The sequence below is a fragment of the Ovis aries genome, chromosome 2, assembly GCF_016772045.2.
Source record: "Ovis aries strain OAR_USU_Benz2616 breed Rambouillet chromosome 2, ARS-UI_Ramb_v3.0, whole genome shotgun sequence".
Lineage (NCBI taxonomy): Eukaryota > Metazoa > Chordata > Mammalia > Artiodactyla > Bovidae > Ovis > Ovis aries.
In genome coordinates, this window is record NC_056055.1 from 24,122,451 (window position 1) to 24,134,475 (window position 12,025).

Genomic DNA, 12,025 nt, shown 5'->3' on the forward strand with positions numbered 1-12,025 from the left:
TTCTGGGCTTAAGAACAACTGTTCCAGTCTCTGGTTGAAAGTTAGTGATTATACATGATACCTTGGGGTTTTTTTCCTGTTAATTATTTACTATTGCACCTGGATCACAGCCATCATCTATTTATGTAATAACTTAAAACCTCTGTAATAGTATACTTACTGGGAATGGTTTGTCATTTTATTTACTTGTGTAATTTACTGTTATTTGATACATAACATTTTCTCTTTGTGTTGATGTCATTTATAAATCTTCTGGTACATAGTAATGTGAAAGAAGAGTTGAACAGTTAACTGGAATAACTCTAGCCTTATAATTAAACAATTTTTAAAATGCTGGGGCTTTATGGAATTGTAACCTACGGCATCATGCGTTTGCATTTGAAGGAGAAAGGTGGGAGAGAGGTTATAAGTTTAATTCTATTAATACTTGTTTTCCTCTAGTTCGTTCCAGCAAACTAAAATATGGAAAATTTATTATTTAAAGGAAATTCGCAAGAGTCCCCTTAATCTCACAAAACTCTAAAGTGTGTTTTGAGAATAATTGAAATGCCCAGCTGCACAATCAGGTTAAGGTAACTATTTCATCCAGTTGAGAATTACTCCTAAGATTTGCAGCATGTTGCTTTTTTCTGCTTGGTGACCCCCATGGTCATTTATGTTTTCCACTGTTTCAGAGGTTAACAACGCTACCAAAAATTAGGCTGTTTGGACAATAATATGTTGTTGCATCAGTAGAAATAGACTTCTTACACTGCAACTGAAGTGTGAGTACAGGTCATCAAACAACCTCTAAATTTTTACCCTTACTTTTAATTCTGTAAATGCAGATGGTTATTATAAACGAACAGACAGGAAATCCAGAATCATTGAAAAGAGTGGATCTGCCTCCAAACCTGAGTTTGGATTTACCAGGTTGGATTTTCCTGAACTGCAGAGTCCAGAGAACAGTGAGATACCAAAGATACAAAAGCAGCCCAAGTGGGGGCCTTTACGCTCCACCTCTACTGACATTTCTCTTCTCAGAGAAATGGGGACACCCTCTGCAGGGTTATCAGAGGTGAGTGCAGCCTCCTGCTCTTTGTTCCCCTCTTCCTTCTTTTCCCCTCAGTGATGGACAGTTATGCAAGGACATCACCTGAAACACTACATACACTTCACATCGTGGGGTGGCAGGGGCCTCTTAAGTGCGCTTAGGTGACTTTCTGTGTTGTTGCAGCTGTTTATGGTCAGGCTGTAACACCTGGTGTTGCTCTTTCCAGAGAATCACTTAGCAAGTGTCTTCATGTCTGGTGGCTAGAAAGCATTGCCATGCCTCAGGAGGAGAAGAGTCTGGCGTTGGTTCAACTAAATTCCATAGCCCATTGTGAAAATGTTTCTACCGTTGCATTCTGATGACACTGTTTTCAGTACAGAGAAAAGTATTTTTTAAAATCAAATAGTAATGTTAGAACTGCACAGTGTAACTTCTGATTTTCCCAGGCAGTTTTATCTGTACCTCTGTCCTGTCAATGATAGAGAAAATCTCACTGCAATAAGTGTTAAATTGCACTGTGTTCAGTATTTGATCTCAAGTTTTAGTCCATCAGATTGAAGCGTTTTCCTGTCATACAGATTTTGAGATTTCTAGGAAAAAATTTTGTTGGGTTATAGTTGCTAAAATGGCTTTTGACAAATTGAGGCCCATTCCTGTGTAGAGGCAAGGAGAAAGAGGAAACAATGAGGAAAGCAGAGCTTCCCAGTTCATATACCTTTTGAATGGAGAAAGAATTTACATTTCCTGCCCTAGTGCTTTTGGGTGCCTGGATCCTGAAGCCTCTGAAGACTTGGTGGTAGCGGCTTATATAATGTGCTGAAAACAAATCATTCCCAACATGTCGATCCTTAGGCTGTCCCACCTGGGTCTTTTCCTTTTACATGGTGGCGATAAGTAAGGCTGGTTGACTGATATAGAAAAATCACTGTTTCATTTAGCAGTTGTGTGGCTGTTTTCTGGGCCCTGGCTGGGTGTATAGAATAGTTGAGTAGTTAAGGGGCTCCATGCCTTCGTCGTGGGTGGTCGGTGGATAATTCCAAGCCTGTGAGCTCTCACAAAAGTAGTACAGGGAACATAGGGTCCAGGGTGGGCAGGGGCATGGCTGACGCTTTATGTCGTGCTCACTTGCTGTGTGAGTACTGCACATGTGGACGAGTAGGGCATCTCATGCTGTGTGGGGAGGTTTACACACTCAGTGCCTTGTATATTCACACTCTTGAATTGTATGTGGAGTTGTTTTGTTTTTCCTCAACTTTCCCATAAAAAGAAACTTTTTTTCCTCATGGTGTTAGTAACAGGACACCAGAAAAATATTAAGAAAAAACAAACTGCCTAAAGTTGTACAACCAAGAGCAAACCATGTTTGGCACTTAGCCTTTTTTTAGTGTGACATTGTGGGAATTGAGGGGCATTCCCTTCAATTAAGAATACATACGTACAAGTTTCTGTTTGAATTTTTTAAAACTTTCATGGTAATCTTCCCATATCATTAAATAGTTTTTGGACATATAACTTGCATTGAATCTTTGATATTGATACATATAATTTACTTAATCATTCTTGAATAGGTAAGCCATTTCTAGTGTTTCATTGACTTTGGTGAGCATAAACATTATGTTTACTCAAAGAGCAGGCTGCATTTTAATCATTTATTTTCTTATTTGATGGATTTAATTTTTACTTGATTATACTTGTTTATATACTGTGTCTATCTGGAACCCCCTAGAGAACACAGCAGCCTACAAATGGGGCCAGAAGAGAATTTGTTTCTCAGAGTGTAGCCACTTCCACAGAGCTATGCTGATGCCACATCACCTCCTCCAGAACTAGCCCAGTGTTTTGGAAGCTGAGAAAAGTGCCAATAGAAGGGAGAATGGCATCTTTCTCTTTGCCTAACTCTGTACCTCCCCATACCTTTGCAGTTTCCAGAAATGCTTCATTTGAAAGTAAAAATTTACTTCCCTAGTGGCCTTTGTCTTGCATTTATTTGAGGTAACGTGCTGAAATTATCAAGATCCTATTCAGAGGTGGGGCCTCAGGCCCCCAGTAGATTGAAGCAAACAGCTCCGGACTCCCTCAAAGGGGCATGCGCTCTAGGCGACACCTCCTGCAAGATTTGTATGCTGTGTCAGGCAGTGATTTGGAATTTGCAGGTTAGCAAGTGATACCTGCCAACCCAGGAACCCACGCTTGCTCTCTGGAGGGAAGTGCTGGGTCCTTGCCTGGGGAAGTCCTGGGGCAGGAGGGCCCAGGGCGATGTAAGCATTTCCAGGCTCTTAGTGAGCTCTGCTGTGGGGCCAGGAATCCGCAGATATCCCTTGGAGGATTTTACTGTATTTTTGTTTTTAATGAAAATGGTGGCTTTCTGCCCTAGTTACAGAGCATGTTCTTTCCATGGATCTGAAGCAGCTCTTTGAGGTTGCCAGGTTTCTACTAGGTAGAGAAGTGGCACAAGGCGTATTCAGCAGTCAGCAGTTTTAGCTGCTGCGCAAGCTTAGATGAAATGGTAAAATAGGTAAATTTTTGAAGCATATGAACTTCAGAATTTATTTTAAAGCCGCTTAGTTTATCAGTTTCCTTTCGCCTTGGGTGCTGCTGGTCACTGTGAGGTCTCTCTTAACATACTCTCTTGTCCCCGAGTGTCATTCGGTTCCTCTTGTTCCATGCATGATGCAGCTTTCTGTCTGTAAAAGGAAGTACACATTCGAAGACTTGTATTTGCTTTTGTGGACATTTTCAGGAATATTTTTTTAAGCTTTGGTGTGGGGGTGTGATGAAAACAGCTTTTCCTTTCATAGCAGACACTTTGACTTTTAAGAATCTTTGCTGACTTGGAAATTATTATGTTAACTTGATACTCTGGTGTGGTGTGATCCCATTATTGAGATCCATTTAAAATGATACACAGATGTTTATCTCTGAAGCGACGAAACGCTAAGATGCTAGTAGCTAAGCTGTAGATGGGTGGTTTTTCCTCTGGGGAATGAGATTTGGCGAAAGAAAGTAATTTAACTTTGCACGTTACGTACTTACATGTTTGGAATTTTTAATTAGCCTATATTTTGCAGATTTTAAGAATGGTGAAGGAGGCTATATGTTTTTAAAATAATGATTATTTTTAGTTTGAACTAGTAAGAAAACAACTGGTTTGCTTTTTAGGGTGAAATAGTGGTGAAAAATAATAATCGGACTGAGTCTGTAACCGATAATGCTGTTACCAGTCCCTCTTCGTGTACAAGAGGTAAGAGTGGCTACCAAATACTATTTTAGAAAATCAGTTGTCTATTTTCTTAGTTTATTTTCAGGCTAGTGCTGTTGAAATGTTTCTGTTTTTAAGGCCTTCTTTAAGGGAGTTGATGGGTTGTTGATAAACTGGCATCATTGTTAGAAGATTGAAGTTAAGTGGGTAAGATTCCACTTCCTTGCACAAGGAATATAAACTACATACAAGTAAGGAATTGTCAATGAAATGTTCATCAGGCGAAGGGAGACATTTTATGAACTCAGGAATGACCACTTTCTTAAGCATTTCATATGCCAGTAGTTCTCACAGTTTTTGGTCTTAGGACCCCTTAATACCCTTTGAAACCCCGAAGAGTGTCTGTTTATTTGGATAATTGTCAATGTTTGTAAAATCTGAGGGTTAAAACTGAGAAGTACTAAAATACTTATTAATTTGCTTAAAAGTAACAGTAAACTTACTACAGGTTAACATAGCATGTTTTAATTTTAGAAGGTAGCCATTTCCCAAAGTTAAAGTCAGGAGAGGAGAGCAGCCTTTACATTTTAGCAACTCTTTAACACCCAGCTCAGGAGATCTGTTTTGGCATTCAGCTGTTTCACTGTTCTCTGTCATACTGTCTTAAACCCACTGTACTGTACCTCTCTGAGCAAGAGAGTAGGGAAGGCAGATGACACATTCCTATTATCAGGAAAACAGTTTTGACTCTGGACCCCTGAAAGGGTCCTGGGAGTCTCAGAACTTTGAGAACTGCTGGTCTGTCCTAGCCTGGTGCAGAATGAGTTCAGTAGATTCTGCTTTTGAAATTTTTGTGGGTAACTTGTCCTAACAGATCTTTTTACACAATTATTCTTGGTTTATGCACAGCTGTGTTTCCTGTGGTGTTAGCATGTTTGGTACATATGTGATTCAATACAAGATCCTCCCTTCAGCAGCTGCTGTGAAGATGTGTAGCTCTATGGTGACAAGAACAGTCTGTCTTTCCACTGTGGGGTGGCCACAGGCTGCTGACATGACCTGCCTGTGTCCTTTTGTTTTGTCTGTGTATAGAGTTTCATGAGCACCTAAGGAGTGGTGTTGCTGTACTTATGCCTGTGTTCTAAAAAGAAATAAATTACCAGTTACTTTGGTAGCTGAAGTCTAGTGATCTTTGACTTCTGATGTTTAAAAGTACACATCAAGGTTAGTAGGGCCATAGTTTGATCTTCAGCTCAGTATTTCTGTGTGTTTGCCATGTGGATGTATTGTGGATTATTATTTTTTAATGGGAACTATTATTTGTTTACTGCCTGCACCCCCAAGTTAAAAAGAGCAGATCCTAGGATAATCAGTCCCCCTTTCAAGTTAATTCAGCCTGCATGTTGCAAGAAGAAAAGCAAATTTAATGGAAACTGTAGTTTCCTAGAGTGTTCTGAACAGTACCTTAGTTTAACTATGCTCTTGAGTACTTCATATAATGCATGCTTGGAATTTCTAAGGAATTTCCTTTTTACTGTTGGGATTGTTCAACAATTTTGGTTATCTTTGAGCAGAATTATCTTGGACACCAATGGGTTATGTTGTTCGGCAGACATTATCTACAGAACTGTCACCTGCCCCTAAAAATGTTACTTCCATGATAAACCTAAAGATGGTTGCTTCACCAGCAGATCCTAAAAATGATAGTATGCCATCTTCTGAAGTTTTATCTTTGGAGCCTCCCTACAAAGAGAAACACGTTGTCCATCTTACTGAAAAGGTATGCGGCACACTTTGTTCATGTTGCTCTCCTGAACCACTCACTGGATAGTTTTTCTCTCTGAAAGCCTCAATGAAGGTGTTTCATTCGGTACTGTAGGCACTAATCTGAGTTGGTTGTACTTGAGGTTTTACTCTTCTTTCAAGAGGGACACAAGTATTTGAAGGGCACAAGTGATCCCTTTTAAACATGAATGAGGATGTGTGTTTTAGACCTGTGGTCTTAAAATGTCAGTGACTATTTTGAATTCTTTAAAAGAGAGATGCTGGAAGAAACTTATGCTCTGGTATTTAAACTACTGCAGTCTTTTGTCTGTTGAATTTACATTGCTACAAGTACTGACAGCAAAATAATTGTATGCCCCATTTTGCAATTATCTAGTATGCTAATTGATTCTTGGTTACTTGCCGCCTACTTACTGTAAGATAGCATTTCAGAATTCATTTTTCCTTTTCAGTTCAAATAATTTTAAGCTGTTATTTTTCAATCCCTAGATTTGTTTCTTGAAGAGCATTTTATAAGGGGATTTTATAAGGGGATTTTATAAGACTAGATTTTGTTCTTGTTTTTCTTTCTATACTGATACATTATTTTAGATTGAAGTATGGGGTAGTATTTGTTTTGTACTGGTTTCCTAGCATTTTGAGTATTGGGATACTTTTCAGTATCCAAAGTATCTTAGACCATCCCACACAAAAAAGAATTGTGTTTATGCTTGGTTGATTGAGGGAATCTGCGCTGGTGACAGTTAATGGTGAAGTTAGACTGGTGGTGAGACCCCTTCCAAGTAGACACAGAGACTGGCCAGCTCCAAGGCCCCATCGACATCTGGGCACAGGTTACACAACAGGCCACCATGTTACCATCTAAACCAGCATTTAACACTTTAAGAGTTAACAGATTTTATTTTCCTAGCATCTTAAAAAAATTTTTATTTTTTTTTATTTTTTAATTACGAGATTATGGTAACACGTTTACAAGAGACTAGTAAAATACAGAACAAAGTTACATATAGTTCCCATTATATATTACAATTATTTAAGTAGATAAATTAAGATTTTTAGTTGGAGTTTCAGTATCAAACTCAGAAATTAATGGAATGAATGTACAGAGAAGTAAGAGACTATGCTAGACCTGAATAAATATTATTTTTTAATTAAAGGTGTAAGAGAAGTTTATTGTTAAGAAGTTCCAAAATAAAGATTAGAAAGTGAAGGTCACTGGTAATCTTATGACCCAGATCACTTTGCATTGTGGTCTTAATGTTTTGGTTGTTTTTTCCCCTTCCCTCTAAAACTGTCTGTGTTGTGAGTTTTTATTACTGAAAAAGCACTTGTAATATTACAAAGATTTAATTATGGAAAAGGTCCTTGTCCTATAGCCCTTTGGTCCCCCCTGCTCCAAGAGCCTTCATTAGCAGCCTGCTGTCTGTCCCACCTTTTGTGGTGATGTGCTCAGTCTCTCAGTCACGTCTGATTCTTCACGACCCCGCAGACTGTAGCCCATGATGCTCCTCTGCCCATGGGATTTTCCCAACAAGAATACTGGAGTGGGTAGCCATTTCCTCCTCTGGGGAATCTTCCTGATCTGGGGGTTGAACCTACATCTCCTGTGATGCATGCAGTCTTTACTGCTAAATCACCTAGGCAACCCTCTGTTCCACCTTAGGGCTCCTGAAAACAGAAATAAATAAAGAAGTTTATTTAGTTTAATTTTTTTTTTAAGAACAGTAATGGGATAATTCTATATATATTACATATGAAAGTTGCCTTTTTCACTTAGCAGGCTACCATGGATGGCCCCTCCGGGTTAGTAGATATTCTTTTTAATTAATTCTTTTTAATATTCTTTTTAATAATTATTCTTTTAAATATTCTTTTTAAAAAATCTCTTGAGACTTTTTACCTCTGAAGGTTGAGGTCTCATTGGGGAAAAGCAGGGTCTCAGACATTAAAAATGTCCTGTCCTCTTAGAGCCGCCATTCTATTGGAGAGAGACTAGCTGTCTGCAGACCAAGACAGAGTTTGTCAGATGGGGATTAGTGCTCCAAAGACGATGGAGAGTGAGAGGTTAGATAGAGGTGGGATGACTCTTGAGCTAAAATGAGGAAGTAAATGGTAGTCTAGATCTAGCTATGTGAGTGTTAAGTGCAGAGGGCCTGAAGCTAAAGCATACTTGACCTGATTGAGGAAAGGCCAGGGGGCTGAGTGGAAAGTGAAGGTGGTGAGGTCAAATTCTGCAGGTCTGGGATGAGCCCAGACAGAGGTCTGAGTCACAGGCTACATTGGTGATCCTGAGGTACAGTCAGGTTTAGGAGCCTTTGGGCTGTGGTGATGGAAGTGGCACACCTGGACTCATGGAAGGGCTTCAGGTTGACATCAGTAGGGTCGTTATCATGACCTCCTCAAGCTGAAAACTTAGGTCCAAATCCACCTGTTTCTGCACAGTTGGCTGTGGCATCTGCTTTAATGGATTTTTTCCTTCAGAATCATTCTATCAAATGCTGGCTCTTTGGAAAATAGGGAGTAAGTCTGAGTAAAGTTGCCATGTGGTTGTACAGCTTGATATCTTAATTTTATTCTGATGCATGGAATTAAAGTGTTTATTGAATGCTCTAAAAACCATTATTTTTGCTTTTTTTGTTTTTGTGTTGTTGTTGTTGTTAGTCCAAAGCATCACAAGGTGGCAATCCTGAGCAAAATGAAGCCTCAAGAAAGAATAAGAAAAAGAAAGAAAAATCTAAATCGAAATATGAGGTCCTGACAGTTCAAGAGCCACCAAGGATTGAAGTACATTTATGTTTATTACTCACCTTGTATGATATAATAAGTGGGTCTTCCTTAATAGAAATACAGGTTCTATTAAGAACCAGAAATTACTGGTTGCCCAAGTAAAAAGTCTCTGACATTTTTTAAAATAATTGTTTTCCTAGTGCTAAAAAAATAGGTATCACCCACTTTCTTCACTCCTTCAATTTGGTGTCTCCAGCACAGTGCCCATCTCATAGCAGGCACTCAGTAAATATCTGAAAAGAATGAATGAATGGTCTAGAGACAAAACCGCCTCTATTGAAATTTAGCGGTGTGTATGCCATACTACTGATATATACCATACCCCTCAGTGTCTTCTGACCTGTTTTTCCTTTGCTTTGGCATGCTTGCTTCTGCAGGGCCTCCTTTTCTATTTAGATGTCTTGCTATAACGTGCTCCACTATAGAGAGAAATTTACAATATCATAAATCTGTTGTGGGCCCTGGTCAAGAAGAGAGTATCGTGAGCTTCCAAAAGTGTGCTTTAAATTGTTGTCCTGTGATACTCCAAGAATGTCCTTGTTCTCCAGGAAGCCATCCTGGATTCTGATTATGTTTCTCCTGGGTTGGGAATTATCAGACTCAACAGCCTGGTGCTGACAGGAAGGGTCTCAGCAGTGCTCCCCCCGGCCACCAACTTAGGGTCAAGCCCAAGGTGTTCCCACAAACTTGAGGGGCTCCCAGGGCTTTTGAAACATTTCCTTGAGAATAATGGGATTGCCTATTTGAAAACCTGCGACTGCATTAGAGCATTATTGTTTGGGCCAACAAATAATTCATGTTTCCGCCCCTCATTTTTCACATAATTTCTCCAGGGTGCCTAAAATATTGACAAAAGTACATTAAACATTTTTAAATGATTTAAACATTGTTTAGAGACTTGTTTGTTTTTTCTAACCTAGGATCAGCACACAGGACAGGATGCTTAAATCTCCTGTGTCCCAAGTTGATGGTTTCCCTAAAGAAAACATAGTTGAAGGATGGTGCTTGAATACTCTTGTGCCAGGATGGTTAGAGGCAGTTCGTAGACTGCTTGGTGAACTCATCCTTGAGGCCCCGCGCTCTCTGGGGGCAGGGGCATTCAAACTGAGGTCTTTAAGTTTGTTCTAAAAGTGAAATAAAGCCAAAGTAGTTACATTAGTTTTTGTTTTTGTTTTTGTTTTTAATAATAACTTTGAGCACTTCTATGGGAGATTTTTATGGAAAGAAAATACGAGCAAAGAAAAGATTGTAGTTGGGCTTATCTGATTCTTGTGATGTGTGAAGAGCTAAAGGGTATGTGGTTTACTTAGGATGCCGAGGAATTTCCCAATCTGGCAGTTGCATCTGAAAGAAGAGACAGAGTAGAGTCACCGAAATTTCAGTCTAAACAGCAGCCACAGGTAATTTTTAGATTAAAACCACAATTGGTTTAGGCTTAACTTTTCTTGCTAAACTAAAACTCTCAAGAACACCCCGTTTCCAGACGTCTTCCTTTATGGGCACAGGTGGTTTTGTTCTGATTTCTTCACTGGGGAACCGTATCCAGGGTGTTGAAACAAACTTGCTCTTAAGCCAGAACTGCTTCCTCACTTTTGAAATTAGATGATTGGTTACTGCTGTATCAGAAAGGAGGGGAACACATACTGCTTGTCTAAATTTGATTTAAAGAAAAAACATTAACTTAGTGTATTCAGGAAATAGAAGAATCCTTTTGTGAGGCAGTTCTGTCTGACAGAAGCATAGTCAAGAAGTCAGGATCAGAGAAAGAGATGAATCTCCTTGTACCTCAGCCCCACTATGGATTCAGGAATGAGTTTGTAGTTCATAATCTAGATGGGGAACTTGTGTACTTTGAGCATTTTCATTGTCCTTTTGCCTCTCAAAGCGGGGTGGTTTTTTTCACATTTATGAAGAGTAAGATTCTTACCCCTGTAGCTTTACATTCCCATGTTGTAGTTTGGGCATCTTCCGTCCCGCAGAGGTCTCTAGGTGCCGGTACTGTGCTTAGCACTCCCCTCTTGCAGTGAGTGCTCACCCAGTGTGACTTTGGCATCAGGGAAGAGAACAGTGGCTGGAGGGCCAGAGTGGAGGCACTAAAGCACCAGAGACAACATGCCCATACAGCCTTTATATAGTCTCAAAACCCATGTCGCAGTTATTTCAGAAACGACACTTGTTTAGAGTATATCTGACTTTGTGCCTAAATTTAATACTTTGGACTTGTGTACATTTTTTGCTGTGCCCCTGTGATTTCATGGTAGGTAGCTTTGCTCACTTAGGCAATTGGAGGGCAAAAGGCGCTAGTGAGGCAGCAGTCCTAACCAGCTAGCCTCATGCAGACTCTGCAGCCAGGGACTGTATTCCAGCCTTTGTTCCTTATCTGTAGGTGTATGCTCTTATTTATTCATAATGGAGATGCAAACAGAAATGCCAGTGGCTTAATTAAACTCGCGTTAAGAAAGGAGAAGGAAATAAGCAACCTCGGTGGTAATATTGGCAGATAATTTGGAATTGATGGGTCTTTTCTTTAATTACTTTTAATATCAAGATTTTTATAGTCTCTGTATCTGTCTTTTTTTATCCTTAATTATATGGCTTTTTGTTATAAAATGAAAAGTACAGTTTGTAAAATAAAGTATTATGAGTAAACTTCTGATTTTTAACTTTTTAGAATAATTTTAAAAGTAGTAGAAAGAAAAGCCAGATTCCAGTACAGTTGGATTTGGGAGGAATGCTAACCGCACTGGAAAAGAAGCAGCACTCCCCGAATGCAAAGCAGTCCTCCAAACCAGTGGTGTTCTCAGGTAAAAGAGCTTGTTCATTTCAGACAAATAATTGACGTCTTTTTCAGATAACTATTTTGTAGCGGTCTTCTCTTGTAATCAAAAGTTGAATGAGTGAAAGTCAGTTAGTTATGTCCAACTCTTTGCAGCCCCATGGACTGTAGCCTTGCCAGGCTCCTCTGTCCATGGAATTCTCCAGGTCAGAATACTGGAGTGGGTAGTTGTTCCCTTCTCCAGAGGATCTTCCCAACCCAGGGATCGAACACAGGTCGAATTGCAGGCAGATTTTTTACCATCTGAGCCACCAGGGAAGCCCAATCAAAAGTTATTGATATATAATCAAAATAGTGTAGTGCTGGAATGAGGATAGATGTAGACCAGTGGAATAGAATTGAGAATCCAGAAATAAACACACATATCTGTGACTAGTGAATTTTT

General features: G+C 39.5%; 1 protein-coding gene across 9 annotated transcripts in view; it reads left to right on the forward strand.

Moving 5' to 3' along the window:
• The window catches only part of SECISBP2 (SECIS binding protein 2), a 37,747-nt gene that overhangs the window by 6,972 nt on the left and 18,750 nt on the right, over positions 1–12,025 (forward strand). Inside the window, exons 5-10 of one of the 9 annotated variants that reach the window (XM_042242968.2) lie at positions 828–1,057; positions 4,193–4,274; positions 5,807–6,012; positions 8,679–8,801; positions 10,115–10,204; positions 11,476–11,608. In XM_042242968.2, the coding sequence (XP_042098902.1) occupies positions 828–1,057; positions 4,193–4,274; positions 5,807–6,012; positions 8,679–8,801; positions 10,115–10,204; positions 11,476–11,608 (864 nt within the window). Of the gene's footprint in view, positions 1–827; positions 1,058–4,192; positions 4,275–5,806; positions 6,013–8,678; positions 8,802–10,114; positions 10,205–11,475; positions 11,609–12,025 lie in introns of those variants that run through there. The other 8 variants (XM_042242970.2, XM_027964181.3, XM_042242975.2 and 5 more) reach the window with 8 other exon arrangements.